This window comes from Leuresthes tenuis, unplaced genomic scaffold (genome assembly GCF_036924035.1).
Source record: "Leuresthes tenuis unplaced genomic scaffold, fLeuTen1.0.hap1 SCAF_22, whole genome shotgun sequence".
In the NCBI taxonomy this organism is placed as follows: Eukaryota; Metazoa; Chordata; class Actinopteri; order Atheriniformes; family Atherinopsidae; genus Leuresthes; species Leuresthes tenuis.
Window position 1 is genome coordinate 4,620,588 of NW_027325376.1, and position 15,564 is coordinate 4,636,151.

General features: G+C 43.2%; 1 protein-coding gene across 1 annotated transcript in view; it reads right to left on the reverse strand.

Moving 5' to 3' along the window:
• The window catches only part of svep1 (sushi, von Willebrand factor type A, EGF and pentraxin domain containing 1), a 133,696-nt gene that overhangs the window by 44,993 nt on the left and 73,139 nt on the right, over window positions 1-15,564 (reverse strand). The window contains exons 4-7 of the mRNA XM_072376281.1: window positions 7,733-7,891; window positions 6,621-6,800; window positions 3,114-3,293; window positions 460-654 (exon numbers count right to left, since the gene is read on the reverse strand). Coding sequence (XP_072232382.1) covers window positions 460-654; window positions 3,114-3,293; window positions 6,621-6,800; window positions 7,733-7,891 — 714 coding nt within the window. The remainder of the gene's footprint in view (window positions 1-459; window positions 655-3,113; window positions 3,294-6,620; window positions 6,801-7,732; window positions 7,892-15,564) is intronic.

Consider the following 15,564-nt stretch of genomic DNA (forward strand, 5'->3'; position numbering starts at 1 on the left):
TGCTGCTGCTTTCTTTACTCCTTCCTCTTTCAGCAACAATTCCTGAATCTTTTTTGACATTTTTTAACAACCCTCGACCCCCGTTTTAATAAGGCCACATGTTATAAGTGTCACTCATTCTTGCCCTATAAAATTAACCGTAGACTCATTTAACTGCATTAAAACCTACCAAAGCAGGGAAACCTGGCTTCCAGAGCAGATACAGCCAAATAAGGCAATAACTCCCGGCCATGTTTCTGATCTGTTCGTGTTTTTTTACAGGAGGGGAACAGGTTTAAACAGACATAAAACTGTACAAAGAGCAGGTGTGAGCAAGAAGAAGCTACATCCTCAAGCGTCTGACCACCACAGAGGCGTCTTCACCTCACCGTTAGAACCCTGCAGCCAGTTTACAGCTCGGACAGCCGTGACCTCTGACCTCCAAGATGTTTTCTGAGGGGAAGAAGCACAGTGTGTTACCTGCACAGACAGCTTTATGGACGTTAGCCGTCCAGTTCCCGGAGCTCAGGCACACAGCCTTTCTGTTTCCCTGGAGACTGTAACCTTGGCGACAAGTGAGAAGGCAGACGAAGCCCGGAGCGAGGGCCCTTTTCCCGCAGGCAGGGGGCGACAGCAACATGTTCTTCGGGGTCGTGACTGGAGGACAGCGCACCTCTGGGGAGACAGAATGAGAAACATTTCTCATTCATTCATTTAGCATAGAAGCGTCATCCTGCTCAGGGTCGCGGTGGGGAACCCGGTCTATCACAAAGACGAGCAACCACACGCGCTCACTGCTCACCAGACAACTTAAAGTGCATGTTTTAGGACTATGGGAGGAAGCCGGAGGCCTTTCACGTGATTCGCCGGGACAACGTGCAAAATCCCAGCCAAGATTCGAACCACAAGCCTTCCTGCAGTGAGGAGAAAGTGCCGTGGAGCTCGTGTAGCTGCCTCCGTTTGTGCCATTTATAAAAAGAAGTTTCTATTTCTATTCACTGAACATTAGATATGAAACTGAACAAAGGTTCCTAGTGTGATGAAATCTCAATGTTTGCTGAATTCATGACTAATGGAAGTGATTAAGACACTTTTAGTCACTGTGTATCAAACAGTGGCAGAAAAACGACAAACATTCGGTCACTAATCAGGCTCGAGGAGCACTGACCGCAGTATTTATACGCTGGAAGCTCTTTAGGCATTTTCCAGGGAAGCCAGCTAATATGGCTTTCATTTGATGATGGACAGTTCTCCTCCTGTTCCCCTCTGAACTCCAGCTTCAGTGCTCAGGCTGCGGGATGTAAGCTCCAGCTCGGTTGGTGCAGAGCAGCAGAGATGCTGCACACTGATAAGCGGAGAGAGTTTTCCGGAAGCAGTTGTTTTAAATAGCACATCGAGCTGGTTTGGTTGGCAGCGAGTCAGCGCAGGCCGGAGACTTGTGGCTCTGACTTGTGTGCCTGACTCTTTGTGGTGGGCATGAGTGTGCGCAACTATTTTAACTTAACTATCAGTTTTGAAGTGTGTGAGTAATTTAAGTGCTGTGCATGTGCGGTGGCTTCAACTGCCATGAGAGAGCAGCTGCATCTTTCACTGAATATGAGCTCAAATAAACACCATATGTTTAACCGCTGTGCATGTGTGTTTACATACGTGCTTAAAACCACATGATTACGGTAGAAACACACAGATCAAGAGTTACTTTGGGGTCGTTCGGCTGATAAATTCTCTGTTTTTTTAGCAAGCAGAAGCAAAACAAATAAATACGAGCTAAAAAAATGCAGTCGTGCATCTGAATAACCTTACAGCTGCAGAGATTAATCATGGAAAACAATGCAAATTCAATAACCGAGCAATCTAATTCAGCAGATAATGACAGACTATAAGAAAGCGTGCCTGATGAATTCGCTTGGATGTGACACAAATAGTGTTATTAAACTGTGGATGATTTATTTCTTACGAGCATTTTAGCACAAACAGCCAAATCTATGCACGTTTCCTGAACCTCCGAGCAAAAACCTGTCAGCCAAGAGGCTATTGCCAAAAACAAGTCATGAATCACTTAAATAAAAGGAGATTGCAAAATAATAGATGGAGCAACTCTACATTTTCTCTTGCAAAATAAACGCTGACAGCCTTTTTTTGTCCAGTTGATCAGTATTTTTATTCTCTGCTTATTATTCTCCACAAAAGAAAAGAAAACGGATTTTCTTTTACATTTAATAGACGTAAAAAGATGAAATATCCAATTTACTGCTCACACTATGCAGACGGCTCACTTACAAACCGATTACTGCACCTTTTGCAGCCTTTTTTGGGGATGCTTTGCACACATATCCTGGTTGTTCCAACCACAGCGTGTTCAACAGGAGGCATTTTCAGCTCCCATTACAGACGCAGTACACACACTCCAGCCTGAGATACTGTGCATGTAAAGGTTTTATTTCTGGGTCAGAAACCAGGTGATGCCCCATGTCTGTAGCCTCTGAGATTCATTCATCATGCACCTCCCAGCAGGCTGTAGGATATATTCTGGTGAGGAACGGCTTCTGTCTGGTCGCTAACATTAAAGCTCCAGAGGTTGTTTCTCTGTGGAGTTCCCATCTACACAAAGGAGGTCCTTTCCAATCACCTTTGGCTTGCTGGAAGCCGGTCAGACAACAGCTCTTTATTTCTGATTGAAAAGTATTCAAACGACTTGTTGTTTAAAGCCTCTTCCCACAGATGATATTCTCCACCACACAGTTTGGCGTTAACTCTGACTTCTAACCTGTGACACCTTAAACATGCATGTGTCTATCTCTACTCTGTCACCTCTAACAGAGTCGGACTATTGGGTTTCTTCTATGTAGTTTATTGTTAGCTTTTTGTATAGCTGTTATATCTTGATTTGTAATTCGCTTTGGATAAAAGCGTCTGATAAATACAGAAACAGAAACATATTCAGTTTTTGCTTCATCAGATTGGTCTGAAATGTGACAAAATGTGGAAAACCATTTAGAAATGCTTCACTTTAGTTGAAATTTCTACCTTTAGGACTACCACCAATGGCCAAAGAGCTTTTTCACTGTTTTATTTCAGCAACAAATTGTGAGAAATGTGTAAGATGCAGGGTTGATAGTGGAGGGAAGGCTTACCCACACACCGAGGTTGGGGTCCACTCCATTGCGAGTTGGCCTGACAGGTGAGAGTGGAGTCTCCCTCTAATCTGTAGCCTCGATCGCAGCCCACCTGACACTCCGCCCTGTAGGACGCACCCCCGTTGCTGCACCGCAGGAAGCCGCGCTGGGGTCGGCTGAGAGGTGGGCAGGAGCGCTCTGAAAACGCCAGAAAACACAATAAACATGAGAATCCAAACCAGCAAGGCAGACAAACAACAGCCGACATATTTATTGTTGAATCTAACCGGATCCATGTCTTGCTTTATTGTTTCATCGTGGAAAAGTAGTCTTGAATATCTCTGAATCCTGTGATAGGGAAGAAAAACCTCTCGGCTGTAATAATGTCGCTGACGACAAACTGTATTTTCTGATTAACGCTGGTTTTAAATATCATGACAAACTCCACATGCATGCTATCACATATCGTCCTTCTCCTGAGGCCAAAAGCAGCCATTTTAATGCCTCTACTGGACAATGGAGCTGATATTTCAATGCATGCCTCCATGTCCTGGGTTCGCTCTACCATGGAGCACCGAGGTTCATTACAAGCCTTAAAACTCTCCCTCACAGCCCTAAGCTGTATTTTTGGCCCTATCTTCCCCGAAACTGAAGCACCTCTTTTATAACGCGGCTCTCGGTCTTCTCCTATTCTGCCAAATAAAAGCCCACGACATAGTCCTTTAAATTGTGCCCAGAGCTCATGTAGAGTTTGGGAAAAAGGATTTAAATGTGCTGACCCCTCCGCCTGTAATCAGCTGCCTGAATCCTGAAAAGCTGGTGTCACAAAATCCATTAAACTCATCTTAAACATCTGGCTGGAAGTGCTACGGCTGCGATAATTCGATAAGTCTGGAGCCTTTTTCTCAGTTCATGATGTTTATATTCTTGATGGCTTTGCGGTTTAGTTTCATGTGACGTGTTCATGTAATCATTTGTGTATTCGTGTCTGTATTGTTGTAACTTATCGCTGCTCCGAGCTGCTACCTGTCTTAGCAGGACACGCCTGAATCTTCTGTTTAAATAAAGGTTTAAAGAAGAAAGCAGCGAGCAACTGGCGGCAAACAGGAGTGACTCACCTTCAGCGGTAACTTGGGACCTATCATTTAACCCAAAGTGAGAAAGTCCCTCTGAATTAAAACAAAAACATTCTGGTGTGCGTGTGTCTGCTCTGAGTTATGCTGAGGTCTGGGAGAGGGTGTGTGGTGTGTTATTTCTCATCACCACCCATAGACAGACAGGCAGGCAGTTCAGAGGAGACCCCCCCCCCTCAGGGTCTGACGAGCTGGGAGGTCCTACAGTATGTGGCACAGACAAGACTCGGAGAAACACATACAAGCAGACATGTGCACACACACTTAGAAAATATATACTCAAAGCCACATCTATAAATCTCCAACTCACACCCTTAAATATTCAGTGTCTTGGTATTTCTATGAGTCACTCTGCTGCTGCCTTTCTGCTGAAACTAGGATTTTCCTTATTAATCTCTTGACCTCTCGAGCTGCTTCCTCTCTTCTTTCTTTCCATTCAGCTTTTCTGAACTCCCTCACACTTCTGTCCATCCTTTGCTTTTCCCGTTCCTTTCCTCCGACTCTCTCCACCATGAACTCTCGTCTCCGTCTAACCGATCCTCCCTTCCTTTCTTCCTCTAAACATCTGGCCTGGCAAAAAACAGTAGTCTCTTCGATTAATGTCGACTCCTAACTCAGTCTAAGCACACATGATCTCAATCTATGCAAGAAGGCTTTACATGCCGACTCCCACGAGCTGTGATTTGTAGGAGACTCTCAGCAAATCAGCACAACAGATCAGCTCATATCCTTCAGTGTGAAGTTGATTTAGTGCCATATTAATGTTTATGAAGGATTGCAGACATCACAGAGAGGTTTCCAAGGCTCTGATGCAGGTTTCATAGTTTAATTTATAGAACATGGTGTATGAAACCTGCTGCTATCAGGAACACAAACTCCTCTGTAGGAGCATATGAAGGCATGTAAAGACAGAATCCCTGAAAATCTGCTGCTTTTGGTCATTCCTGAGCTGCAAGCAGCAGAGTATCCACTTCATTACAGAGCTGACTGAGGTAATCTGGAAGTTAGACAATTCTTTACAAACACATGAAATCATCTCTACTTTCTCAGCAGTTCTGTTTAGTTTTTATAAGGTTTGTTTTAGGAAGCCAAAAACCAAAGCTGGGCACTGCTTTACAACCTTAGCATGAAATATTGGAAAGAACTTTTACATCTGAAGAGTAACAGTATAAGAGTAGATCTCATTCTGCATGGTTTGATGACATTTATCGATATATCAAGGACCTTTTGAGCAACAACAACCTCACTCTTACACGCTGATAATGGCTAATTTAGCATTTTGTTGAGCTTAAAGCGCTGCGGTGGGTGGTGGCGAGAGCAGAAAGACACACAAGTCAGGAGGTTGTAAAAGAGCTGGAGTTGATTACTTAAAACAGTAATAAAAAGCGGAACCGTATAAACCTAAAGTGACCAAACAAAAGACTAAGAGGTGATCAACAGCGCAAACTGGAACTGAACAGAGAACCATGGCGAGACTACAGAGAGAAACCAGCGAGCTTAAAAACTCAGGAGAACTAATCTGATCTAAAGTAACAGTAATAAAGACAAAATATGAGTGTAACTAATGACAGAAAACTAAAGACCAATGAGTCAAGAACTCAAACAGACTTAAACGAGGAGAACAGAGATCAACCAAAGAGTCATCTGTGATCAAAAAGACTGTGCAGACGGCTCACTTACAAACCGATTACTGCACCTTTTGCAGCCTTTTTTGGGGATGCTTTGCACACATATCCTGGTTGTTCCAACCACAGCGTGTTCAACAGGAGGCATTTTCAGCTCCCATTACAGACGCAGTACACACCCTCCAGCCTGAGATACTGTGCATGTGAAGCTTTTATTTCTGGGTCAGAAACCAGGTGATGCCCCATGTCTGTAGCCTCTGAGATTCATTCATCATGCACCTCCCAGCAGGCTGTAGGATGTATTCTGGTGAGGAACGGCTTCTGTCTGGTCGCTAACATAAAGCTCCAGAGGTTGTTTCTCTGTGGAGTTCCCATCTACACAAAGGAGGTCCTTTCCAATCACCTTTGGCTTGCTGGAAGCCGGTCAGACAACAGCTCTTTATTTCTGATTGAAAAGTATTCAAACGACCTGTTGTTTAAACCTTCTGCAGGTGCTGATATGAATCTAGACCAGAGACAAACAAATTCTAATAAAAAATAATGACTAAGAAAACTAGATAGAAACAAAACCAAAATGCAGTAAAAACACAAAAAACAAAACTTTTTCTGCTTATTAGGGGCGCTTTACCCACCGGGTCCACCCTAACGGTGCCTTTTACTGGTCTAAATGCCTCCCACATGATTGGTTTAAAGAGTGTTTTTCCCACCCAGAGCAGTGATGAGACAGTGTTGTGTAACCAGGTCTGAACATGAGGTGTGTGCCTCACCTCTGCAGCTGGCAGGGGTCCCTGACCAGATGCCGTCAGCCTGGCACAGTCTAATGCCGGTTCCCTGGAGCTCAAACCCTGGCTGGCACCGCACCCCACAGGCAGCTTCGAAGTGGTTGTTGCACACATTTTGCACAAAAAAGCCATTTTCTGGGGGAGACAGTGCTGGACAGTACACCACTGAGAGATGAGAGGGAGGAGAAGAAAACAGTGTGGTTAAGAAAGTCGGCAAAGACAATAAAGCACTTAAACAAACGACTGATTCTGACAGAAAAAACATCACACTCCAGGCTTCATTCTCTTATCTAAAGTAAGGGAGGAAGAGAAAACACAACGCAGTGTGTGAAACCGGTGATTAACGGACAGGAGTGCTGTCAGCTAACCTGCTCAGTGGAAAACTTCTGGCTCAAACTTCAAGGAACCGCAGATCAGATCAAATTAATGGAAGCAGAGTCGTGCCACACGATAGTCCAGCTTGATTTAGTTCTTATCCACCACAAATTCTTACTTAATGAATGCACATGCACGGGTCTTTGTGAACTCAGACGGTCTGAGATACGTTAACCGGCTGCTCTTTGTGGATAAGATGAAGAGCAGAAAGAAAAGTTCACACAGGGAAGGAAGGAAAGCTGCAGCTGTTACTAACCGGTACAGTTTCCCTGCTAATCTGTGTGTTATCAGATGAGTTGTACTGAGTCACAGAAAGGAAATCTGTCTTCTGCACACAGCGATCATGTTAATCATTTGGAAAAAAACACCTTTTTGTCATCACAGTGGAGATTAAACCGCAGCGTCTTACTGTGCAGATCGTACAAATTCATGGTTGCCAACTCTTCTTCTTCTTCACAAAGCTTTATTTAAACCGCACCACCTCCACGGCTGACTAAAACGCAAACATTTACTTAAATATATCAACTTTACACTCAGTTCTCCACAGTGGACACCAGCTGATGTGTGTTTTCTGCATAAACTGTCGTCGTAAAGCCAGAAAAGTAAAAGAAATATTTTCCTGTGCAGCAGAAAAAACAGTTTGACTCTTAATGTTTAGAGAAGCAGAAGGAAAACGTCTGCTGCTTATCTGAAGGCGTGCTCAGCAGGTCGTTTCCTCTTACCCTGACAGGTCATGCCGAGGGGCTGGTGCCCCGGCCTGCAGACGCAGTCGTCGAGGGAGGTGCTGCCGGGCTGGGAGGTGTGCTGTGCGTCAGGGCAGCTCAAGCAGGTGCTCAGACCTCCCGGCGCTCCCTCTGGTTTGTATGTGCCGGGTGGACACGCTGTTCAGGGGAAAGACACAGCGGTTAGAACCCAAAGAATCCCAACTTTTCCCAGCGCGACACATGAAAAGACGCGAGAGCGTCGGCGAAAGGGAAAAAAGCTGCAACGCGGCTGGAAAACAGCTTTACCGACTTATGAGGAGACTTTGATAATATTCATGTCTGGACGTGTTGTGGAGAAAATGTGGCAAAATGACCTCACCGGCGAGCTTAAAAAGACAACTTCTGATCAGAATCCTAATTAATCCAAACAGGCTACACCCTTCTTTTTGGCGCCGAGCTCCATCTTTTATTACAAAGAAATCCAGTAATCAAAGACAGCTTTATGAGCGTCTAAAAGCAGCTTTTTGTTGCATTTAAGAGCATGTGGGCTCTATTAGAAACTCCCTTTTGATCACCTGAATGTGCACACGTAGGCAGGAGTGGTTTTTATTAACATCACCTCAGTCAGATCAGAGGAAAAGCTGCAGCGATGAAGCAGCACAGCTCATATGAAGCTTGCTTTGTTTTGCCATGACTCAACTTCACAATCAGTCCAGTACTTGCACTGCAGTGAAAATGAGTCTTACTGGAGCTGAAACATCCATCTCACAGAGGATTCTTCATCAATTCCCGTTGACCTAATCAATGATGTCATCTGCGATCTTTTGCATTGAACTATTTTCAAAAATCTGATAACGATTACTTTAATAGTGTTATCAGGAAGGACGGTTTCACACATGCAAGCAGTTCCCATAATTCACTGTGACTACCGGAGTTTCCTGTTTTGGTTTCAGAGCGTCCAGGAAACAAATAAACTCTTAAAGATGATTGCAGTTATCGTATAAATCAGCCCACAAATAGTCGTGTTTATGAAAAAACTCCCATTAGAAATGCATCCATGGTCGGCGCCATCTTCTACATACAGAGGCGGCCGTGGCTCCGTGGGGACAGCGGGTCGTCCACTAATCAGAAGGTTGGATCCAAAAGATTGGTGAACTGACAGCTGGAGGGGGGGCAGTCCACCTCCTTGCCAGGGTGCTGTGCATGTCTGCCCAGAGCTTCAGTGCATATGGCATCTGTCTCCATGAGCGTGTGACCCTGTGCATGAGTGTGTTCAACAGGTGCCGACCTGGATGGGTCATGTGACTACATGACAATAAAGTAATCTTAATCTTAATGTACAGCCCAACACATGACCATAATGCTTCTATCCCAGCACTTACCTTGTACTTCCCTACCCCCTCTATCTCTGCACTTTATCTTTCTGCACTTCCTTCTATGCCTGCACCCTATCTCTACTCTGTCCCCTCTGACAGAGTCGGACTCCTGGGCTCCTTCTATGTAGCTTATTGTTAGCTTTTTATATAGCTGTTATATCTTGATTTGTAAGTCGCTTTGGATAAAAGCGAATAAAAATACATAAAGCATGTAAAATATGCATAAAGCATGTAAAATATGCATAAAGCATGTAAAATATGCATAAAGAATGTAAAGCATGTAAAATTACATACATAAAGCATGTAAAGCATGTAAAATTACATAAAGCATGTAAAATATGCATAAAGCATGTAAAGCATGTAAAATTACATACATAAAAGCATGTAAAAATACATAAAGCATGTAAAATATGCATAAAGCATGTAAAGCATGTAAAATTACATACATAAAAGCATGTAAAAATACATAAAGTATGTAAAATATGCATAAAGCATGTAAAGCATGTAAAATTACATAAACATAAACACATTCTTAAAGTTAAAAATAAGATCGCCACATACACTGCGTCGTATTAGAAAAACAAACAACACTGACTCGTCTTTTCTAAATGTAAACAGCCTGTTTGAGTCGGTGCCATGTACTGAAAATGAGAAAATCAGAAACTCCTCAGACCTGTCCAGGTAAAGCCGGCATGGAAAAATGAGCGACCGGGCAAATAAAACCCACAAAGATGACTTAAACGCTTAATAACTTTTTAAAAATGTATTCACGATCTCATGGGATTCGAAGCCCGTTGGAGTCAGCAGAAGGAATTCTGAGCTTTATGACCATTTTAGGACAAAAAAATGATTAACCGACGCTATTAGCCAGTAAATTGAGTTATAACTGAGAATCCAAAGAACTAATACTCTCAGCAACTCATTTAGTATTCTTCAAACCAGAGCCCAGGTGTGAATTTCCACTGCCGAGCCAATGCCAGCTTGGCCTCTGCGGTGAAATGCAACCAGTAAACCACATCAAACACGAACCCACGTGGAAAACCTGGTGTGGTGCAGCCTATGTGTGCCTCAGCCACCGATTCGTCCTCAATTCTGCGTCTTTTAAAGACTCAGAGGAGGCACATTACGGCAGAAAGTGTCCTCTCTGTTCAGGTCTTTGGGAATCTGTTTTACGGCTTCGTTTAAGGTTTACAAGAAACCCTATTTATTTTTAATGTGAAGAATATTTCACCCAGAGAGCAACAGTGGAAATACTGTATCTGAAAAATAAAAAAAGCTTCAATTCCTGGCAGGATGCATGAGCTGGCAGGTAGAAGACCAGGCCTGGCTAATGGAGACTGGAATGAGGGTGAAGAGGAGAGCTTTGAACAGGAAGGGATGGATGATGAAAGAGTTGTGGATCTTAAACAAATGGAGAAAACTGTGCTGCAAAACACAGATCCCATGCTGAAGGGGGAAGTTTTTGGATCCAAAGCAGGTCTGAATTATGCTGAGGCCAAACATCCCACTTTAGGTCCGTCTGCTTAATGCAGATGGCTCTGAAGTTAACTCTGGAGTTAACTCTGAAGTTAACTCTGAAGTTAACTCTGGAGTTAACTCTGGAGTTAACTCTGGAGCTAACTCTGAAGTTAACACTGGAGTTAACTCTGAAGTTAACTCTGAAGTTAACTCTGGAGTTAACTCTGGAGTTAACTCTGGAGCTAACTCTGGATCTAACTCTGGAGCTAACTCTGAAGTTAACTCTGGAGTTAACTCTGGAGCTAACTCTGAAGTTAACTCTGGAGCTAACTCTGGAGCTAACTCTGAAGTTAACTCTGAAGTTAACTCTGGAGTTAACTCTGGAGCTAACTCTGGAGTTAACTCTGGAGCTAACTCTGGAGCTAACTCTGAAGTTAACTCTGGAGTTAACTGAAGTTAACTCTGAAGTTAACTCTGGAGTTAACACTGAAGTTAACTCTGGAGTTAACACTGAAGTTAACTCTGGAGTTAACACTGAAGTTAACTCTGGAGTTAACACTGAAGTTAACTCTGAAGTTAACTCTGAAGTTAACTCTGGAGCTAACTCTGGAGCTAACTCTGGAGTTAACTCTGAAGTTAACTCTGAAGTTAACTCTGGAGTTAACTCTGGAGTTAACTCTGAAGTTAACTCTGGAGTTAACTCTGGAGCTAACTCTGGAGCTAACTCTGGAGCTAACTCTGAAGTTAACTCTGGAGTTAACTCTGAAGTTAACTCTGAAGTTAACTCTGAAGTTAACTCTGGAGTTAACTCTGGAGTTAACTCTGAAGTTAACTCTGGAGCACTGTACCCTCCGTTCAGGGAGGAAGTGAAGCGTCAGCAGATGACCATAAAACAGAAAGATCCCGCTGTGACTGGACCGGCTGCAGCCAAACGGACGGACAGCAGCTGGTCAAAGACATCAAATAACGATATGAGGGGGGGGGGGGGGGGGGGGGGGGGGGGAGCTCTTTACTCAACATCAGAGGAACTTTTGACTAATCCAAACCACTAATTATAAAGTGAAATGACATGTCTTCCACAGAAAGTCTGCAACGTGAGAGAGAGTTATTGCTTTAATAAAGGAAGTTATGAGAAGGCCAAATAAATATCTCTGTGAGGAGATAAGAAACAGACTTATCACAATGGATCTCTGCTTTGGCAGCGAAGCAGGTCTCCTTCATCATTCCTGAACGAAAAGAGGGATTTTCTGAAATCCCTCTTTGATTTCAGAGAGTAAAGCTGTTGATAGCCTTCTTCAAGTGTTCCTGCGGTTCCTCTTTCATTCATCAATAAGCTTCAAAAGGAGCCTGGTAGCGGGAAAATAAAAGCATTTACAGATGTTTCATGCTTTAAAAAAGCAGTGAAGACGCAGGTGAGGCTGGTGATATCAGCGTTACGGCTGAAGCAAGCAGTCCACGATGCCCACTGCTGACACGGCAGAAGTGGAGCTTGAACTGTGGAGGAGAAGCAAACACCTGCAAACACCTGCAAACACCTGCAAACACCTGCAAACATCTGCAAACACCTGCAAACACCTGCAAACATCTGCAAACACCTGCAAACACCTGCAAACATCTGCAAACACCTGCAAACATCTGCAAACACCTGCAAACACCTGCAAACACCTGCAAACACCTGCAAACATCTGCAAACACCTGCAAACATCTGCAAACACCTGCAAACACCTGCAAACACCTGCAAACATCTGCAAACACCTGCAAACATCTGCAAACACCTGCAAACATCTGCAAACACCTGCAAACATCTGCAAACACCTGCAAACACCTGCAAACACCTGCCATCTGTGGCGTGGAAGCAGCCCGCAGACTTCTACCCAAACTCTTCGTTCATCACGATGCTGGGATGGATGCAGGAGCCGTTCAGGAGACGCAGAATGAATCTCTTCTTCTTCTTCTTTCTTCATTTTTAAGGTAGTAATTTGATATAGTTCCCAAGTTGAACAGCTGATCATTACGTCTGTGCTGTTTTCTACCAGGTGATCGGCTCATCTCGCGTTTTGATGACATCAGCGAGTGAAATGGAAAACAAACTCAGATAGCCTTGAGGTGACAGCCAGCTCCACTGAATTGATCCTTCTCCTCTTCTTCTTCTCATGATGTCTGCGCAGTCCAAACCATAAATTCAAAGTTTTCCATATTTGTGAGAAGGTTTTACAACCTTATATTCACCATCTGTGAGTCTTTAAAAACTAAATGTAGAACAAAAAGCCCTACATTAATATGTGAACATACCCCCCCCCCCCCCACCTTTAACATCTATATTAGTAGACATCATTACTCATACAGAGTCATGTTTAAAACCTTGAAACGGTGACTTACAGTTCATGTGAGACTTTCCTATCTAAGCCGTCAGCCATCTATAATGAGGGAAAGTAAGAATAAAAGGAAGCTAAAAAGCACAGACCAGCTCATCTGCTAAAGTCCTTTCTCCTAATATGCAGTAAGTCGGTGAAACTGGCAGAGACGTCGTGTCCGGGAGCCAAAGTAACTATCACACGAGAATCTCCTATATCTCGTGGGGGGACACTGGGTTCGATTAGCCAGGCCTAAAAACAGACTACGACGGAAACGATGAAAGGAGATCCAGAGGGGAAGCCAGGACATCTGCCTCCTCGGCTTAAATGACAAACAGGCTGAGAGGGAGGCAGAAGAGGACACATTCTGCTTAGTCCAACAAAATCCACAAACATATGTTTAAAAACACCCATCCAGCACTCCTGCACTCATCGCTTCCCACATCTCATTTCAAACGTAAATCACTGGCGTTTTATCTCTTTCGAGTCAAAGGCCCAAAGACCATTTCTCTCACTGACTGGAAACGTCTTCTTACTTTGAAATGTTTAAGATTTAAAGCGCAATTTAGATAGGATTTTAAAGCAAAATCTTGGATTTTAAAAAAAAAGGACACTTTACATTTTAATTCAATCCCATTTTTTAAACTTTAAATGTCACCTTCAGCCGTGGGCGGTGATGCTAACGGTGATCGATCTTGGGCTAACGTCTGATCCTCCATTGATCATAGGTACGACTGTGAGCATGAACGGCTGTCTGTGTCTCTGAAAGCACTGGTTTCCACTGTACCTTACAATGATTTTGCATGTTTTTGTGACTCAAGAAGCGAAGAAGAGTCCGGTTTTACATAGTCAATGTTTAGATTTGGATAACTGCCAGCCCAGATCCCTTGAAGGAGGCGCTGAAGGTCTGTTGATCCGCACCAGACAGCCCAAACAAGGACTGAAGAACCAAAATTTCTGTCTTTTCAGGCCTCTGTTTCAGGCAAAATTAGCCTGAAACAATTTATGTAAGCTTAAAATACATAAACATGGGTGAGAGCAGATGAATTTGCTGTTGTTTCTTCTCCCCGAGACTCCAACGTCTCAGGAATTCCACTGGAAGGAAAAGTTAGCATATGTTTGTCAGTCATCTTTAAGCAGCGATTCCTGCGCTGAGATGTTGACAGAGAGAGCTCAAGGTGAAGCAGTCCATCAACTACTCATAGTCTACGTATATTAGGGCTGTGACGAGGTTTCCCGTCGCGCTAAAAATCTGTCAAGCGAGATTTGCGACATCTAAACTTCTATTTGTGGCCTGTGGGGGCAGTAATGCGCCTCTGCTACATCTAGCCTGCCAGAACCTAAAGAAGGAGAAGGAAAAGAAGAAGAAGAGGAGGAGTGGCTGGTGAAAATACCGGTATAACCACTGAAGATGCCCCCCCGCCACTTTCAAATCGTTTGTTTGGCAGCATTCTGGGTACCGGCGGAAATGATAAATGGCAGCAGAGTGACGGATAAGTTGTCAGTGACAGTTTCCGTTTGCACTATTTGCACTTTGTATTGACAGAGTAGAACTTTGATTTGCACATAATATTGTTTAATAATAATATTTAATTTAAGCAATATAACCTTTTCGGGTAATTTTCAGTTAGTTATTTGTTTTAATTGCGATTATACAACTAATGCTAACAAAATAAAACGTATAATCAAAATATATCCATTGCTGATGGACAGTTTGCTCTCAAATTTTTTAATTTTTTCTGGAGTGCGGCGTCGCGTTGCCATGGAAACGCATGGGGTCTGACTAATAACTGAAACACAATCAGTCATGTGTAAAGGAACGTAGTTTACCGCTGCAGCAAATAATCCCTTAGACCCTTAGTTACGACCTAGCAACAGAAAGCATTTTCTAGTCCCAGATGAGTGAACTCAGAGCTGCCGTCGATGTTCTCAGAATTAATATCGAAGAAATGTTTCAGGTGATGAGTCACGCTGATTTGAGCACGTTCTAAATCTCTTCTTGACCAATCAGATTGCTTGGTCGGAACTACTTGTTGTATAATTTATTTTAACTTTTATTTTAGTTTTAGTTTCAATTTGTGGAGGAAGAAGTTTATTAAAAGCTAAGAGTTATAATAAAACATCTTAAAATGCAACCTGTTGGTCCAGTCATATATTTGGTCACCATAGTTTTCTTAAAATCTCGTCTTGTGAGCTGAATGTATCGTCACACCCCGAACGTTTATGGATATGAAAGGAACAGGTAACTTCTCCGGGATGAACCTGCATCACCAGCTCCGGCCCCTCGTTGACTCTTGGGATAAAGTGCGTTTCCCAAAAGACAAATATGTGGCAGCAGCTCATTTAAAAAGAGCTTTGAAAGGGAAAAAGAGACCCATTTATTCTATTCACAAGGCAAATCTTTGGCTTTTTGTTCCAGATATCTAGTTTTATGCTGTGATAAAACCTTTAAAATATACTTCAGTCTGAAGGCAGCCTCCTTTGAGCTCTGAATAACATTCAGATTTAGAAAGAACAAATGTGGTTGACATAAAGTATGGTGACATTGTGGGAATTATGTGGAAAGCAAACAACTGAATCAGCAAATATTTCCGTGAAATTTGCGGTGACATGAATCTGTCTGTCGTCTTCAAAGCTAAAACAGTGGGTTCCAAGGAAGCCT